We start from the raw sequence: 19,763 nt of genomic DNA, 5'->3' as shown, positions 1-19,763 counted from the left end.
TAGTTAAGAGAGTATGATTGGTAGGAACTAAATTAATAGTTGACACAATTCATTTAAAAAAATAAAATAACTCAAGATGAGAAACATACCTAATATTCTTCCTCCTCCTGTTTTCCCTACAACAACAACCTCATGAGGTCATTATGACTAGCCCAAAATCACCCAATCAACTTTCATGCCTAAAGAGGAACTAGCCTGATACCTTAACCATTAGAACAAACTATCAATTTATTGTATACCGTGAATATTTACCTTGTTATGTTAGAGAACATTTGATTATTGTGAATTTACACTTTTGAAATAGACTTCCTAAAAATAATGAATCGATTAGGGAATTATAGATTTTAAAAAAAAGATTCTTACTGACAAATAAGAAACTTTTAGATTTCAGCAACTCTTGTACTTCACTTGATTTCCCTTGCACCAAACATGAGTATGTAATGGAAAAAGGTCAACTATGCAACGTATTCTGTATAAAGCAAGGCCTACATATAAACATTTTAGTTATGAGTAATTTCAGTGTTAAACAGTAGTACTTTGAAGGACAATATAGTATGGGGTTATTAGAATTGGGCCCAATAGACCCACATGCACATTTGGACTTAACGAAAGGGTAACTGGATAACTATTTCTGTCAACTCAATCCATCTCATAAATGTAGGAATAGAGGAAGGGTTACATACAGATATGTGCAGTGAGCCTCCATGATCTCAGTGACCGATGACCTCAATTGTTTATTAGAACCAGTTAGTACCAGTAACCTTTAGATATGTGAAGCCTCAACTCAGGCTGGGATGGTCTTAGATATTGACAAGTAGAATGAACCAATAAGATGCTGTTGCTACCCCTGCTTTAACTTTGCTTGTTAAAACTGTATAAAAGCCAAATAAACTCTGCGTAAGGCAGACAGACATTTTGGACACCACTGCTGTGATGGATTTTTGAAACCTACACATAAAGTTATAGGAATAACATGAATCGACTCTGGATGTATGATGCCTTGATCTCTCAAGAAGATAGATAATAAAAGCTATAATAAATTCATAGATAAACAAGCAATAGTACCTTTAAACTCTTCTTGAGACTGAGGCTCATCATGTGAAACAGTTAGTTCTGAAGTGAATGAAATATCTTCCTGAAATGTTTCAACATGTTGTCCATTCATAAATATATTGATCTGGAAAAATATACATTTTCATTCAACAAGAAGATATTCTAATGCCATAAATATAAAAATCTATGATAGTAGGAATGATCTGTCAACCTGTAAAGTTACCCAACGAACATCTGTGTCAGACCTGCCCCAGGTAGGTCCCTTAGGTAAAAAAGACCATTGACTCCATTTGTCCATTATACATACCCCCCCTCTACACCCTGGCCTTTGATGGCAGGATGCCAGTGAGGCATCAGGCCAAAGATGGCAGACCTGACATACTGCCTTCCTTGACAGAGACATTAGTCATGTAAAGAAGACAAGAGGGGAGGGAGAGATACACATAAAAGGCACAATTAGTTGAATGGTCATCGATGCTTATCCAGATATTGTTTGTGGAACTTTTTAAGCAGTCTGGATGGTTTAACGTGTTTGGAATTAACCCAAACACATTAAACCATCCAGACGGGGAAGGGAAATCTTTCCACGGTACGAAATACTGAGTTTCCCCTCAATGTGTCAAGAGTCCAATATGTCTTTAACTTCAAAGTGCTGTTTCCCATTGATCATGATGGGATTGGGAGGTGATTGCGATTCTGGACATAGGGAAGAGATGTGATTTCTGGTTTTAGAAGGCTGTAATGAAAACTGGATGAAGGTGTCTAAGATTTTTTGGTAATTTGAGTTTAACAGTCAGTAGGTTGATAGTTCTTTTTATGGGAAAAGGGCCAATGAATTTTGCACCCAGTCCTTTGGAAAGTTGTCTATATTGTAAGTACTTGGTGAATAAATAGACTTGTCTCCAACTTTAAAGTCTTTCAATTTTGTGCGCCTCTTGTCAACTTGTTTTTTATACACTTCCCACTCCTCCTCTAAAGTTTTCTTACTACTGGCCAAATATTTTGTAGTTGGGTGACCTGCTTTTTTAGGTGGTTGATGGGGTGGCCTGGGGCAAATCAGGATAGACACAAGGTTCTGCCCAGTGGCTACTTTAAAAGGAGTGAAACTGTTGCTGCTGTGCACTGAAATATTGTAAGCAACCTCAGCGAAAAGAACGTCCGTCCAATTGTCTTGTTGATAATTAATGTAACATCTGAGATATTACTCCAGAACTCCATTTGTACCTTACCATTAGTTTTTTGATGATGTGAGGAAATAAGCCCCTGAGTAGCCCCCAGAAGTTCTAAATGTCAACTTCTAAAGCGTTGCCATGACTATTATCAGGTTGGCCCTTGAGGGAAGATTCCATGCATACTTTTGGCTAGAGTCAGGTTTCATATATCTACAATCTAGTTGGCAATATGACGCATGAGAGAAGGGAGGAGATAGAGGGGTAAAGTTCAAACGCAATTAAGTGAAAGCCAGTTTAGGCTCCACAGAAGATCAAGCCAAGATGTTGACCCTAATAAATGAATGTTTTTTGTTTGAACTTTGTCTTGAGGCTCGTAAATTAATTGGGTCATCTCTTGGGAACTTCACAGAGAGCCTAAACCGACTTTTAAAAAATCTATCAAGATTTCCAGATTTCATGAATCCCGGGCTCTCCGAGCACTCCCCCAATATTTGGGGTGCTTGGAGGGAAAATCAGGCAATCATGGCAGAAGGTAGATTATCAAGAGAAAGCCTGCTTTCAACTGGAGGAAGTTGGCCAGCCTCCCCCGCATCAGAGCTCCACACTTCCACGCTGTGATGTCTTCCCCAGCAGCAGAAGCAAGAAAGGATGAGTACTTTTGGAAATTAACCGCTAAGGCAGCTGAAGTAGAGTTCCCTTATCCCAGTTCCCAGATACAGGGAATGGTCTCAAGCAAGCTGGCAAGGGTGGACTGGCAGTGGGACTGGAAACAAACCAAGCTCCCAAAGCCCCAGATGGAATCCCTAGGGAGTGCAAAAGAGCAACTGAGGGAGGATTTTGACTGGGCCACCTTTCATGATGAGGGGCCATCAGGCTGCCCAAAAGAGAGGGGAGGGACATCTGATCCTGTTGAAGGGAGGAGATGCAGACTGGAGCGCACCCCCCCTCCCCCTCCTGATAGAAGGAGAAGGAGCCCAAAACGGCAACCAGTGCCTCTCCCACACAGCAGGCAGGCTGCCAAGAGCAGGCAACCCCCTCCCTCTCTCCGAACTAGGGATGAAAAGAGATGACCTTGCATGGAAGGGGATGAAACTCTACGTCCCAGAATCCCTACATACCCTAGTTCTCCAGAGGAATCACGACGCCAAACCGGCAGGCCACTTTGGTTTCCTAAAGATTTAACACTTAGCCCGGAGGCAATTCTGGTGGCCTGGCATAGAGAAAGATGTGGATAGTTACATGAAAAGTTGCACCATCTGCGCCATAATGAAGAGATGACCGATGCCCCCCCCCCCCTCGGACTGCTGCAAACAATAGCAGAGCCAATGAGGCTGTGGGAGGAGATCGCAATGGACTTTATAGTAGAGTTGCCAAAAAGTGGGAGAAACACGGTGATTTGGACTGTAATAGATCTGTTCTCCAAACAGGCACACTTCATACCCTGTAGCAGACTACCCTCAGCTCACAAGCTGGCTAAACTCCTGAAGCATATCTACCGACTGCATGGAGTACCTCGAAGAATTATCTCAAACAGAGGGATCCAGTTCACGGCTAAGTTCTGGAGGGAGCTCCTGCGGTCCATTGGGCCATCTCAGGATCTTAGTTCAGCTTTTCATCCGAACACTAATGGGGCAGCAGAGAGACTGAATGCCATGATAGAGCAGCATCAGAGGTGCTATGTGAACTATCAGCAGTCCAATTGGGCAGATCTTTTATCTTTTGCTGAGGTCGCATACAATAATGCTGTTCACAGTAGCACAGGACTCATGCTGTTCAAAGTAGTGAGTGGCATGGACTTTGTCCCAATGCCTGAGTATCCAAGGGACACCCCCCCCCCAGTCAGTTTGATTGATTTGATGTCGATGCTGAATGCAACTTGGGAAAATGTCAAAAAAGCACTGGCTAAAGCAGCACGAACCTATAAGAAACAGGCAGATAAACACCGGGCTCCACAGTGGCCATTCCGAGTGGGAGAGAAAGTTTACTTCTCCACAAAACATTTGAGATTAAAACTGCCTAGCAAGAAACTGGGGCCAACATTTATAGGACCATTCCCCATAGTAAAGAAAATCCATCCAGTCACAGTGCAATTGGAATTACCTCGATTGCTGGGGAAGATACACCCATCGTTTCATAGTAGTTTCTTAAAACCTGTGAGCGGATCCACTCTGCGACCACTACCCCGGGAGCCCCCGGGCCCTATGGTCAGAGGGGGCCAAACCCATTATGAAGTTCAATGAGTCCTTGATTCGAGGTGGCACAGGAGACAACTCCAATACTTAATGAAGTGGAAGGGCTACCCCTTATCAGAGGCATCTTGGGTAAAAAGTAGGAATATCCAGGCTGATCACCTTATAGCAAAATTCCATGCAGAAAATCCAGGCAAGCCTGGGAGAGGAACGCATCCCTAAATTATATACCTGTACTCAAATTGTGTTCGTGTCACACAGGTCGCTTTCGGGAAGTGAGGGGAGCCAGATGTCAACTTCTAAAGTGTTGCCATGACTATTATCAGGTTGGCCCTGGAGGGAGGATTCCATGCATGCTTTTGGCTAGAGTCGGGTTTCATATATTTACAATCTAGTTGGCGAATATGAGTTATGACGCATGACAGAAGGGAGGAGATAGAGGGGTAAAGTTCAAACGCAATTAAGCGAAAGCAAGTTTAGGCTCCACAGAAGATCAAGATATTGATCCTAATAAATGAATGTTTTTTGTTTGAACTTTGTCTCGAGGCTCGTAAATTAATTAGGTCATCTCTTGGGAACTTCACACTAAACATTCTTGCCAAAACCTTGAAGTGAATTGGACCCTGTGATCTTAGATGATCCTCTCTAGGACTCAATGTAACCTATAAGTGTTGTCCATAAATAATTTGGCCAAAGTGCGAGTGAAGAGGATTTTTTGACAGGGCATAAAGTGCACTTGCTTGGAAAATAAGTCAGTTATTACCCAAATCACTGGGTTTCCCAAGCTTTCAGGCAGTTCCACTATAAAGTCTATTGAAATATGTTTTCAATGGGCTTTAGACTCAGCTATGGCTGGAGCAGTCTTGATATTTTTCCTTGTCACCTTTTGGTACGGGCACAGATAGGGCAGCTAGCTACATAGCTCTCTATGTCTTTCTTTAGTGACAATGGCCACCAAAATTGGTGCTTAACTAAGTGCAAGATTTTAATGAAACTGAAGTGTTCTGCTACTTTTAGATCATGTCTTTTTTGTAAAACCAAGTCATTTCCGGGAGTTACAATTTGTCTCCCACCCAAGGTAACCCATCTTGTATCGTACATTACCCCTTAAGGGCTTGGAACTACCTGTCCTACCTGAGCAATTATATTATGGCAGCCTGGATAAGGCATCTGCTCGGACGGTGATGGCGAACCTATGGCAAGCAGGCCACAGGTGGCATATGGAGCCATTTGTCAGGGCACACAAGGTGTTGCCCTGACTTCAGCCTTCTTTTGAGGCCATTTTTCGCCCTCCGGAGGCTTCCGATTCCTGTGTGCGTGCAGGAGACAGCGGAACCCTGGCCCACCCTATTCCACGTGCGGGCATGTGCACAGGAGGTGATGGATCAACACTGCCTTGTCCATAGCTTGCCCATTGGCTGCCACAACTGCGTCCTCCTCTTCCTTATGGATCAAGAGACGCAGCTGCCACTGCCGCTGTCATCAGCAGTGCGCTCCCTGTCTCCAGCTACTGCCCCATGATACTCGTCCCTACCAGCTGTTCTCCACCCAGAAGTGGAGGCTGCTCCAGGTACAGCCTCAGGATTGCCTTCTCGCTGCCCCCACTGAACTAGCCCTTCACCTGGATGAATGGCCGAAAGTTCCATTCTCCAGCAGCTGCCAGGCGATTCTTGTGCTCCACAGCCTTTTCCACAGCAGCCGCAGCACGTCCCACCTGGTGTCTCCTTGAGCAGGGGGCTGCTGCCACTGCTGGCCATGTGGAGGAGGCTGGGAGAATGGAACTTCCAGCCGGCCAATCAGGGAAAAGGCTGGCGTGGAGAGGTTAGCGAGAAGGCAATCCCAAGGTTGTGGCTGGCCTCTGCTGCCAGGCGGAGAGCAGGCTGGGGGGGCATGAGAATCACAAGACTTTGGATAGAGAATGAAACTTCTGGCTGGCCAGGTAAGGGCTGCACAGTGGGGAAAGTGAGGAGGGGTGGCTGCTGGGCAATGGGGGGGAGGTGTCCAGTAGCAGAGGCTCTGCAGCTGGCCCTCCAGGAAGTTTCGGTCTGGCCCACGCCATCCCAGCAGACGTGTGTGTACACAGAAGACAGCTGGGATGGTGGGGACGGTTCCTGCATGAGCTTTAACCCACTGACTCCCATATGCGCATGCTCCTCCCCTCTGTCCCCAGATATAATCTTGATCTGGCCTGTGGAAAAATCGAATTTGATCCCCCTGGTAGTGTCTCTACCACTTCCAGGTGAATATAGGGTGGGGGAGTTCAAAGTAAGAATGCACATGTTATTAAGTTTCATATTAAAATGTAACAAATTATGTAGTTTACATTGTTGTAAGATAGAATATTGACTGCACCAGTTTTCTGCATCTCCTATTGGTCAAATTGATAATTTCAGGTGATCATCATTTCCAGTTCCTGCTTCTCTATTTCCACAATCTTCTCTGCTCTATGGAAATGGAGGAAATACTATGCAAGTTCTAAGGAGCTGGTAACCTTGACAACTGAGGTTTTCCTCTTTCAATGTTATTTCCCAAATATTCTATTTTTAAAAAAATTCATATATTAGACTTGCCATTCTTTCTAGAATTAATGCTAAATAGCAGCTCCTACCTTGATATATTTCTTTGGATAAAGAAAGAAAAATGGTTTCAGAACAGGAGATCTGGAAAAAAAAGGTACAAATTAAAAATTGATGTGAACAGAATACTTTTCAGATGGCTTTCATACAGTCCTTCTAACTCCTTAAGCCCAGTTATAATGCTTGGGGTAACAATTTAAATATTGACAACATAATATAATTATTGATGTCCCCCCCACCCCTCCCAAAATGCTGGCCTTCAGAAAATTACTAAAATGGAATTGCTTCAGAAAGCTTTTTGGTTATTGCCAGTACCTTAATTGATTGTAATTATATATTACAGATAATCTTCAAATTATGAACTTTAACCTTGTCCCAAAGGTGCTCTTTCCAAAGTTAACTAGGCTTTCTTGGTTTTTTCTTTGAACACATTTTGCTTCACATCCAAGAAACGTCTTCAGTTCAGGGAACTGAATGATCTGGATGAATGAGAATTTCCACAGACAAACAATCTTAATCTTGCCACTGTTGTTTTGAAGAAGGTTGAACTAAAAGTAATGGTCCCTCTCCATAACTTTAATTTAAATAGCTTTTTGTTCCCTTTTATTTTTCCATATAATCATTCCCATTTGCCACATAGGTCTGCCACTAAACAAAACCTTTGTCCTCAGAGTACTCCACAGTTTTTCACTTCAACCAGGTCCTTACAGTACCTTTTCACTTCTTCATTTGAGTCAAATAGTGAGATCAAACTCCACAATTCCTTATTGGATGACTTGTGAGATGTGAGAGCTAGGATAGTCATATTGCAGCAGAACGTCCATCTTGTGTTTCCAAGCGCTGCTTAGCAATTTTTTGGAGATACAGTGTAGCATTCTTAGTTATTATGGTAGAAGGTTCAAAGGAAGCCCTGTGAATAATGTCATTTGTAGCTCAACAGTAACTACGTTTTCTTGCTGAAGCTTACATTTTTTTTTTCTGTAGATGAAACTGTTGTGATGATTGTCCATAGACTTGTACTTCATTTCTAAGTTATGTGTTTTGTTTTATGAAGCTATTCCTCAGATTCATTCTCTTGGTGTGATAATATTTTCTGGCAATTTTCATCTTTTGGAGTTTTTATCTTTCAAGAAACCCTTAATCAGGTTATCAACCCTTCTCAATTGAAACTCTTTTCCTTTTTAAATTTATTTTAATTTTTAATTATATAAAATACAAAGAAGAGAAGAAAAAGACAGGAAATTAAGGAAAGAAAGGGAGCGGGAAAAGGGGTGTGTGAGATACAAGGGGAAAGAGAAAAAAGAAAGGGGCATTGATTTCCAATTCTTCTTAGCACATTACAAGATGAATGCACTCCACCTCAACTTTTTGCTTTTACACATTAATATATAATTAGCCATTCGTATAACATCAAGTCTTTCTAATCAACAAAATCAAAGTCAAAGTTTCATTTTTTTTCTTCACAAGCAAAAATTCCAGAAGTGATGTCCAAATGAAAACAAATTTACTTCTTTGTATAAAACAATCAATTTAACCATTCCTGCTTTATTTTCCTTGCTGTAGAAATAATGTATATTTCTATTTGCACCTAGTAATATTTGTGAACTGTCACCATTTCATTTACAAAATTCATTGTATTCTGTCAAATTATTTGACCTTATTGGGGGGGGGGGGAAAGGGAGGGGGAAGCCCCTTTTTTTCTTTTCAAAGCACTTTTAAAAAAAAGAAAGAAATAAAAAACTTTTTTCCTTTCTCTTTTTAAATAAAAACTTTCTAATATGTCTTTTTCTTTGACTTCTTAACATATAAACTTTAAACTTCAATATTATATTTAATCCCTCCCTCCAAGCTGCCCTTATTGAATAATATTTGTTTTCTTTTATAAACATCCCTTTTAACACAGTTTTTTAAACTGGTATATCATTTTCTTTAACTTTATCTTAATACAGGTACTCTCAAACACATTTACAATATCTTTTGCCTACTTTAAAAATTACTTAAGCATTATATGTAAACAAATTTGTAAAAAAATACAGTATCAAATTTTTGGTTAAACCTTTCTTTCAGTTACACATATCAAGCACAGAAAAACCCAGTTGGCTCATTAAGTTTAAGTCACTCCTTCCAGCTTATCTTCATGAAGTAAGTTCTTTTTCATCTCTGGAAGTTTTATCAGAAGACTTATAAGCTTTTCTTTTTATCACAAGATCCTCAACCTTGTTAATGTCTTTAAAGAAAAAGTCCCAAGTTTGCCTTTTTTCTCAATGCTCTCCTTCTTTCAGTTGTGTTGACAGGTTTATATTTGAACCATAATAGTGAAAGCAAATATCAGATTCTTCCAAAACTGCAGCAAACTGCATTTTCAGCTACTTGTGAAGTTGTGAAGCTTGGTAACATTTCTCCACCTGCTTGTATCTCAGAAGTAATTTGGGATAATTTTTTTATCATCAGAGCACAACTGGTCAATAAATTGGGGTATTTTATTTTGAGACCTTTCAATTATATCTCTAATAACTTACTCAACCATCAGGGAGTCAGAGGATTTTAATCAGGGTCAGAAGATTTTAGCCATCCACAGCAAAGAAAATCAAGCTATAGCTTACAACAATAGTAAACTAAAATCACAGCTTTCAATCTTTATCACTCTCAATCCCTTCACTTTAAAGGCAGAACAGTTACACTCCAGGGAAAAATCTTTCAGAGATTTCTCAATTGAAACTCTTATTTTGCTACACAAGTTGTCTAATTTACTCTTGCTCACACAAAACAGCTCTTTTTGGTTCACCAGCTTTAATGCACAGTTATTTACATTAACACTAAATACTATAAACAATGTATATTTGTTAGTCCATATGAACAATTTCTTCAGTGCATTGCTTAAAGCACACTGACAAGGACAAATTGCAGGCTTCCATTTCATGGACAATAGCAAAACAACCTTTTCTCACAGCAACTTCCCACCAAGTAAAGTGAAAGAACAGTTGCTGAAACATGCCAGAATTTCTATTATATCAGAACTGCCTTATTTTGGTAACATAACATTAGAATCATTACTTTTCATGAAGCTTTGTGTATTGAAAACTCAGCTACTGCAGTACCCTTCCTCATGAAGAATTATAAATCATGGGTGTCCTTAATTCATCTTCAACATCCCTAGCCAAAAATCTAGAGTTTAGGATGCAAAACATTAGAACATTAGAAAAGAGCAGTAATTAATATAATTCTCCTCTAAAAACACTTACATTTTTGGACGTCCTCCAATAATTGCAGTGACTCCAGGTGCTAAAAATGAATGAAATGAAAAAGTAAGCACAGGAACATAAAAAGCCAAAGATAGTTCATAAAGAATGACTGTAATTTTCAGTGTGCAGGTATAAATATATTCCAGAGCCATTTTATACTTTCATAAAGAGCTAAAATTAAATTCTAAAACAGTAATGCTATTTTATGAAATATTGACAATTTAAGAACATCTAGAACAAATGATAGGATTAAGTTTAATTTATTCAATTAAAATAAGAGCAGGGAAACTTACTTTAAAAAAAAAGATATCTGCAGGTAGTCTTTGACCTACAACCATTTCTTTAGCAATTGTTGGAAATTACAACAGTTACAACTTTAAAAAGTCATTTACAACTACAACTACAGCATTCCCACAATGATGTAATCAAAATTTGGATGCTTGGCAATTGGCATGTATTTACAACAGTTGCAGCCTCTTGAGGTCACACAATTGCCATTTGTGAGCTTGTCCGATGGCTTCCAATAAGCCAAGTCAATGGGGGAAGCAGGATTCATTTAATAACCACATGATTCATTTTAAAACCACACTAATTTGCTTAACCAGGGCAAAAGGTTTTTGTAAAATTGGGCATGATTCACTTAAAAACAGCTTTGTTTAGCAATAGAAATACAGGTCCCAATTGTGATCATAAGTCAAGGGCTACCTGTACTGGAGTGGAAGTATGTAAGGAAGAACATTCCTGAGGCTGGTGATTGGAGCTGTTGGATATAAGGGGGGGAGTCAGAGAGACAAAGAGGACCAAGGTACTTTCCAACTCTGCTATTGTATTGTATTGTATTGTATTGTATTGTATTGTATTGTATTGTATTGTATTGTATTGTATTGTATTTATGTGAAACCATGAAACCTTAATGAGAAATTATTGGGCTGTAACTGCACTAGTAAGAAAATTAATAGAATAGAATAACAGAGTTGAAAAGGATCTTAGAGATCTTCTAGTCCAACCACCTACTTAGGCAGGAAACCCTACACCAATTCAGACAAATGGTTAACTAATCTCTTCTTCAAAACTTCCAGTGTTGGAGCATTTACAATTTTGGGAGACAAGTTGTTCCACTGATTAATTGTTCTAACTGTCAGGAAATTTCTCCTTGGTTCTAAGTTGCTTCTCTCCTTGATTAGTTTCCACCCATTGCTTCTTGTTCTACTCTCAGGTGCTTTGGAAAATAGTTTGACTCCCTCTTCTTTGTGGCAACCCCTGAGATATCGGAACACTGCTATCATGTCACCCCCTAGTCCTTCTTTTTATAAGACTAGACATATCCAGTTCCAGCAACCATTCTTTATATGTTTTATATGTTTTATCCTTGAGTCCACTAATCATCTTTGTTGCTCTTCTCGGCAGTCTTTCTAGTCTCAACATCTTTTTTACATCGTGGTGACCAAAGCTGGATGCAGTATTCCAAGTGTGGCCTTATCAAGGCATTATATAGTTGTATTAACATCACAAGTGTTCTGGATTTTTTGGCAGTTGCAGCACCCTGCTGGCTCATAAGTAAGTGATTGTCCACTAGGACTCCAAGATCCCTCTCACAGTCACCACTATTGTGCAAGGTACCATATACTATACCTGTGCATTTTGTTTTTCTTGCCTAAATGTAGAACCTTACTTTTTCCACCATTGAATACTTTTAGTATTACAGGGTTATGGCAAAAGGCATTAAAGGATGATGCTACTGTTCAATTAATATAGAATTTTTGCACTTTAAAAACTGCAATTGTATAAATTTCAGTCTGGAATATGCATTCTAGTTTGCAATTATTTTTCTGTTTATTTATTTCTGTTCTAATAGAAAGAAAGCAAAAATAATTGATTAATTCAAATCAAGTCTTTATCACAATTACATGGCCAAAAGGCAGATACAAATAACTGTCCACTTCAAGTCCATCCACAACATTCCTAGAATTAAAGTCAGGACTTGGACCATTTCAAATAGTAACTTCTTTTCCTTTAACATTCTTTGGTTATAAGACTTATGAATTTTGGATCATTCTTGCTGTATTATCTAGGTATTACATGCACTGTAACATTTTCCTGTAGATTTTACTGCTCCTGTTCAGAATTCATGATTCCATCAATGAGTGCAAGCCATCTTGCATTTTTGAGACAGCAAAGCCACTATACTGCCACCATTATGTTTTCCAGATGTTGATAAGGTACTTAGGCTGGAATGCAATATTTGTCTTTCACTAAGCAACCCTTTTCATTGAAGCCAAAAAGTTATATTTCAGTCTCATCTAGAACATTTTCCAATAGCATTCTGACTCATTCACATGATATTTTGTAAAATGTAAATGAGAACAATGTTCTTTTTGGAGAGTAGCCACTTTCTCCTTGCAATTCTGTCTCACACATCATTGTGTACAGTATTCTTCTGATCGTGGTCTCATGAACTCTGACTTTCACCAATGCAAGATAACCCTTTAGTTCCTTAGACATTAGTCTGAGATTATTTGAGATCTCCTAGAGTATTATGCAAAGAGAAGCAGAGTTGGTCAAGTTGATTCTTTTATCCAGAGATGAGAATATATCTTTGTTTCTATTCTGAAACTGCTTTCGGGTTTTGTGCTTGTAATGAAAAAAAAAAAAATGAAACTTTGATTTCGATTTTGTTAACTAGATAGGCTTGTTGTTATAGAAATGGCTTGTACATACTGTTGTGTAAAAGCAAAAAGTTGTAGTTGTAATATTGTTATCTTCTACTGTACCAATTGTATCATATCTTTAAAAAATCTTGGAGCAACAATTGATTCCTAGAAATAAGAAGGTAAGCAATTTGAATGAGCAAGAGAGTACAAGGAACTATTACTTGCTATTACTTCCAGCAAATATATTACTTGGTATTCCAATGTACTAGAAAAAGTGAAGAGACAGAAAGAGATGAGAGAGTGGCTAATAAGCAGAAAAGGAATGTGGCTAGTAAGACGTACTTGATTACAAAAAAACAGAAAATGGTAATTAGAGCTAAGGCCAGGATAAATGGGATAAGAGGCCCAGAAGATAAAAACATATGTTGGAAAATGTCTTTTGTTTCTTGACAATGCTCTAACCATCGAAGTTATTACAATCTGGATTTTTTAGATGACAAAACCAATTAAAACCAAATGTTCTGCATTCACTACAATATTGTGCATTATATACAAAACACTTAACTTGCAGAGGTCAGTTATAATTGCTTTAGCCATTTCCGTCCAACTGAAAGATAACAAATCTTTTAGGATTATGTATTCAAACATGAATGAAGATTGATCTGACTATTAAATTGGTTGGAGACACATCCAACACACTTGTCATCGTTCATAATATTTACATGTACTGAAGACTTGAAAATCTCAAATTATCTTAACCAGCTGTCATCAGAGTGTCAACCTCCGGTCAACTAGATGTGAAATAAGGGTTAGCACATTAGTTTGGCTTTAGAAATAACTATTGGACAGCATAATTATTTAAATGTTTTTGTTTATGGTAATGGAATTTTATCTATCAGATTTTATTATTTTGAATATGAAAAAAGAAATAACAAGGAAAGTATTAATAATAGGAGGAAACAGGCTCTTAGTTACTTCTATTGGATTTCAAATATAAAAAACTAGAAAAGATCTCAAATAAATAACCGTTGCGGAATTCCTTGAGGCACAGAAGCAGTTGTTTATTACAATGTTATGTTTCTTGATAAAAATTTCAATTCCAAAGTTATTTAAATTAAAATTTGCAGATTTATACTGTATTGTCTCTAAATATGTATTCAACAATATTTACATGAAATAGAACTTAAACTATTTTAAAAGACTTTTTAAAATTCTAACAACATGGTATAATGTCATACATAAAAGTTTTAAGAACTATTACTTTTACTTTTTCTATTCAGACCATTGTCCTGAGAGCAATCCTTCAACTAAAATGAAATAATCGTAAGGATGCAGAACCTGCTCAAAGAGTGAATATAAAAAATGAATAAACTTGTGGAAAAGGAGGAAGAGCTACAGCCCTCAAATAAAAGAATTTTGAGTCCAAAGCAGATCTGTAATATGAGTAAGTGTATCAGACAAGACCTTCCTTAGTTCTCATAAAAATAAGAGGGGAGAGGGGGGAAGTTCATTCAGACTTGCAAGATTCAGTTACTATAACTTTAAAAGAAAGTAATATTAGCTCGCACAATTTTCATTTCTGAGTCAAGTCTACTTTGGGCACTGACCAAGAGTCCAAGTCACTGTCAATAATTTAATTCACCAATGATAATTCTTTTATGGATATATTCCCCTGAAAAGTTACAAGAAAATTAGAATCTAGAGGGCAGAAATTCTATTCTCAGTTATATTCAGACTATGGTTTGATTTCTATTTGAACCAGTTTGAAGCGAGGGAAACCATAAAGTGGTTGGTTTTAGTTTAACATAACATGTCCATAATAGGTTATCAAGCATTGTTTATAGTTACCGTATTTTTCAGAGTATGAGACGCACATTTTTCCCTCAAAAAAGAGTATGAAAATCTGGGTGTGTCTTATACACTGAATACAGCATTTTTTGCCTCCCGAAACCCTGCCCCTTTCACCAAAATGGCTGTGCATAGCCTTTAGGAGCCTTGCAGAGTGTTCTTGGGGACTGGGGAGGGCAGAAATAAGCTCAATTTTGCCTCCACCCGCCCCCAGGTGGAGGCACTCTATAAGCCTCTAAAGGGTATGCATGCCCTTTTTTGAGAAATAACAAGTCCCATTTTCATGAAAAACGGACTATTTTTGGGAGGTTTACAGATTGCAAAAACTTTTTTTTTTAATTTGCCTCTTCAAAACCCTGGTGCGTCTTATACACCAGTGCATCTTATACACCAAAAAATACGGTATATGTGAACTCAGTTGTTGCAGTTTATTTAACAAAATACCATCTATACAATGAGTGAACACAGCTACTGTAGTTAGTTATTATATAACATGATAATTTGGGGCTTGTAGAAACACTTGCGCTATATAAGATTATGTATCATGAATAATAGGGCTTATAGGAAAAGTAAGATTGGGACAGATCAGTCAAGAATGAAAAAACATTTGTAATTAAAATATAACCAATTGCAATTAATAAAGTGCATACTGCATAGAGTTAAAACATGTTAAATTCATAATTCAAATTTAGAGTAATATCTTGAAAATAAGTGATGACAGCTTGATGGATAAAGCATGAGAGGCATTGAGGCTGCAGTATTATGGAGACTGATGATCTGTTTCTTGGAGATTTATTTAAAAACTCATTTAGGTTGTTTTTCTCTTTTCTTTCCTTTACATCAGTGGTGGGTTCCGCATCCCGTTCCAACTGGTACGGTTGGAACGGGCCCGGGGTCTCCCATATGGATGCGCGCAGTGCGCGCATGTGTCATACCTGCCTGCGACGCCCCCGCAAGCCTCCGTGATGCTCCATCTGCTTGGCGTTGCATCACCCAGGTGCCCTATGCGCCATGCGTGTGCACGGAAGTGCCAAAGGTTTAAAGGACAGGTAAGGAGCTCAGGCGGGCTGGTGGGCCCTCTGGAGCACTGTATCAGAACAGTACCCAGTGCTCCGGGCAGGCTCCGGTACGCCTGTACCGGGGCATACCGCCTGCAACCCACCACTGCCTTACATAGACACTGCTTATGTATAACAAGAATTCCATGTACTGCTACCTGCTCCTTTCTACATTGTAAGCACTACCTTCTAGCCATTGCATTTTAAAAAATGCACTCAAAACTGAAGATAACTCAGAAGCGGAAAGCTTATAATGGCTTGTTGGACTTCTTCCTGCCTTCTACTTGCTGTTCAGCAACAAGTTGTTGGAGATCTAGTGAAACTTCTTCTATATGGGATCGAAGCAGTTTATCTAAGGCTTCCTCCTCTAATTCTTTTATAGGATCAAAGCCTTTAAAGTTAGAAATAAAACCAGGTAGATAGTGTCATTAAACACCATGCAAAGTATTTTGTAACCTCATTCCAATCCTTTACAATATCAGTTACATTTTTTATGTTGAATCACTTCCAAAATTCAAAGACAATTTGTACATTTTCATTCTCAGTAATTGTGATCAGCACCTTAAATGTGTGCCTTTACAGTGTTTTCTATGCAGTGTTTCAAGGCAACAATAATATTTTAATCGGGTATTGGCTGCATTGCGGTAAAAACAGGACTAGGGTGAAGAAAAAACAGGAGTCATCTACAACACTCAGCAACAGACATTATGTAGGACAAATAGGCAGAAAACTGGCAGAATGCATCCATAAACCAACTAGCAATGGACAACATATGGACAAACTTAACCATAGTTTACGAATGTCAAACTCGCAGCATTTACATTGCTGTCATGTGACATATTGCAACATTTTCCCCCTTTGTGGAGCTGGGATGGGCGTGGCCTGCTTATGATACATACAACCCGTGGGTCACCAGTTTGACACTCCTGCCATAGTTCACTGAAATGTCTTTGAATATTAGTAGCTCTTAAATTTAGTGTAAGTACTTAAAAACAAGGACCATGACTCAGCAACTACATCCAGCCAATCCCACAACCTGAAATAAGACCAGGACTCAGAAAGGTATTTAAAGGTACCTTTAAAGGCCAGTGCTGCCCCAGACAAGCACAATCTAAAGCGCACTGAAGATGTCTTCTCAAATGAGGACGGAACTTTTGCAAGCAAATCGCCAAGCTCAGAGCTCAAGCCAACAACTTGGGAAATAGTTCAACTGGAAAACGTTGACCAACCTAGAACAAAGTCCAAAAACGCTAAGGAATTTCTGGAAGCCTGGCAGTCTGACAAATTAGCAATCAGTAGCAGAGGTGAAATGCTACCATTTTGGGCCGGTTTGCCTGACCCAGTAGTAAAAAATACTACCGGTCATATGACCAGCAATCTATGCCCACCCGGTCATATGACTACCAAGTTATGTCGACCGGGTCACATGACCATCAAGCCACACTTCTCAGAACTAGTAGGGAAATTTTTTGAATTTCACCACTGATCAGTAGTCACATAAATGTAAACACTATCTACATACTATGCAAAAGAGACAATCAACAAGCCAAAAAGGCAACAAAAAGATCAACAACTCCCCATTAGCAATCAGCACCGAGATGAAGAATAGATTAACTCCAACGTCAGACCAACAATAAAGAAGTAAATAGTACCCCAATCAAGGAATTGCCAAACAAGCTAACAGTAAACAGCTCAACCAAAGAACTTCTAAGACTACCTCCACTAACACTGATAGGGCAAGTCACTAGAATAGTGACCCCCAATGTTTTGGGCACCAGGGACTGGTTCCATGTAGAGAGGTTTTTCTGGGGATCAGAGGGGGCATGGTTTCGTGTGCTCCTTCATCCCATGGATGGGGCTTTGTTTGTTTGCACAGACCAGTATCTAGTATACTGTGGTGCGGTGCTGGTCCATGGACCAGGGGTTGGGGATCCCTGCACTGGAATATAAACTGAGAGCAAACCCTATTCCTTACTAGCACTGATAATGCTACCTAGTTTGGATAGTGAAATGTCTGCAAGAAAACAACCAAACTCAGACAGTACCAAGGATCATTAAGAAAGGTACCAGAGATGGGTTGCTCCCGGTTCGGCCCGGATTGGGCGAACAGTAGTAGCGGCGGCAGGAGGTTCAATCCACCCACCTGGATGCTTCTGCTCATGTGCACAAGCATCGCACACACGCCCAAACCAGTACTACAAAAATTGGCAACCTACCACTGGTCTGTACTCATAAAAGCTTATTACTTTTTATAACATTTATAAATCTCAAAAGATGCTACAAACAACTCCTGATTTTTTTTACCATAAAATAACATAGCTTTCCTTTTGGAAGGTATGCTAATTGATTTTTCATGTTTATAATCATGCTTAAGAAAACTTTCAGTTATACTTATATATGATCTGAGGAATGACATTTTAGTAAACAGTATTTTTTGAAGATATGCAGCATAGGGAAATGTTTTTTAAATATAAAAAATGCTCGTAAAAGCAAGTACCCATTAATAACAAACATCAAGATGGGTACAGCTGTAAATGTTAAAATTGTATAGATAAATATCCCTTTAGTTTGCTCTGTTTCGTAGAAAATAACATTTATGGTCAGTTAGACTATGACCATACACTAACATTTCTTCTATAAACAAGTTAAAATTAACAATCCATTCATCTTCCCTAGATGCAATGGCTGAGTAATTTATTTATATACTTACATTAGCTACTGTAGTTCATGTTTCAAAGTAATACAATTAGTTAATTGGAAGTAAATGCAATGTATTCAAAAAATGTTTAATTTTTCCTGTTTATCACAATTTTTACAGTTGTAAATGGTCAATGGAGACTGATATTTATGATAAAGTTTAGTCAAAACAAATAATGCAATAATTACTTTCAAAATATAATTTCTGAAATTTAATTCACTGTTTTACACAATGCCGATTTTCAAAAGAGCATATTTAAATATTTAGAAACTTTAAATACTGTATGTGTGTGTATGCTTTCTAAAAACATGGTTTTTTTTAAAAAAATCTTCTTTTAACCAAATTAAGGGTCTAATGCTAATATTTTTATTGTCGTTCTCTTTTCTTTAAATGAACATATTCAACATAGCTGTTCTTAATTGCTAGTGTTTCCAACAATAAAATGAATGTGTATGCTAAGGAAATGAAGATAGACTGATCAAGCATTATATGGGTCTTGACTTTCTCTTAAATTCAGAAATATTTTACTTATTACATTTATTACATTAAAATCATAAGTTTTATTCAGATCCCAGATTACCATAGACATGCCTCTTTATATAAAAGAGGGAAAGCATAAGAAGTACAATTTCTCAAGAGGTATGAGCCTGAGAGCCCAATCTACAAAAGCCTAACTGTAAAACACAAATTAAAAATTAAATTAAAATAAGCAAGAAAATGTTTAGTGAATACCTATATGATCTTGACTAATATAAATCACCAGGACCTGATAGATTACATCCCAGAGTTCTGAAGATGTTATCTCACAATCATTATACCATATCTGTCAAAAATCCTGGAACACCAGAAAATTAGCTGAGCTGATGTAGTTCCTATTTTCAAAAAAGGAAAAAACAACAACACAGATCCAAGAAACTACAGACCAATCAGTCTAGCATCAATACCTTGGAAGAAACTGGGGAAAATAACCAAAAAACAGATCTGTGAACATCTAGAAACAAATAAAGTTATAACTAGTATCCAGCACAGGTTTGTTAAAAGAAGTTGTGGATGTTTCGTCATTGGAGGTTTTTAAGAAGAGACTGAACAATAACTTGACTGAAATGGTATAAGGCAGTGATGGAAATCTTGTTGGATTTCCAGATCTTTAATATGCTGTTTGTTTAAGTGCACTGCGCACACCCATACCCTATTATTAAAAGCACTTCCCTGGAGAGACCAAGATATGGGAGTTTACTCTGGTTTATCTTCAAATCATACAAATTGTTCGCAATCT

General features: G+C 38.3%; 1 protein-coding gene across 2 annotated transcripts in view; it reads right to left on the bottom strand.

Moving 5' to 3' along the window:
- Nucleotides 1-19,763, bottom strand: part of LOC106556998 (uncharacterized) — a 79,501-nt gene that overhangs the window by 23,562 nt on the left and 36,176 nt on the right. For both annotated transcript variants that reach the window (XM_087724644.1, XM_087724645.1), the window contains exons 14-16: nucleotides 10,233-10,272; nucleotides 7,023-7,074; nucleotides 1,066-1,177 (exon numbers count right to left, since the gene is read on the bottom strand). In XM_087724644.1, the coding sequence (XP_087580770.1) occupies nucleotides 1,066-1,177; nucleotides 7,023-7,074; nucleotides 10,233-10,272 (204 nt within the window). The remainder of the gene's footprint in view (nucleotides 1-1,065; nucleotides 1,178-7,022; nucleotides 7,075-10,232; nucleotides 10,273-19,763) is intronic.

This window comes from Thamnophis sirtalis, unplaced genomic scaffold, assembly GCF_051295495.1.
Source record: "Thamnophis sirtalis isolate CommonGarterSnake01/CBP01778 unplaced genomic scaffold, rThaSir2_p1.2 scaffold_10, whole genome shotgun sequence".
Lineage (NCBI taxonomy): Eukaryota > Metazoa > Chordata > Lepidosauria > Squamata > Natricidae > Thamnophis > Thamnophis sirtalis.
Note: the sequence above shows the minus strand (reverse complement) of the source record. Positions and strands in the feature narration are given on the sequence as shown.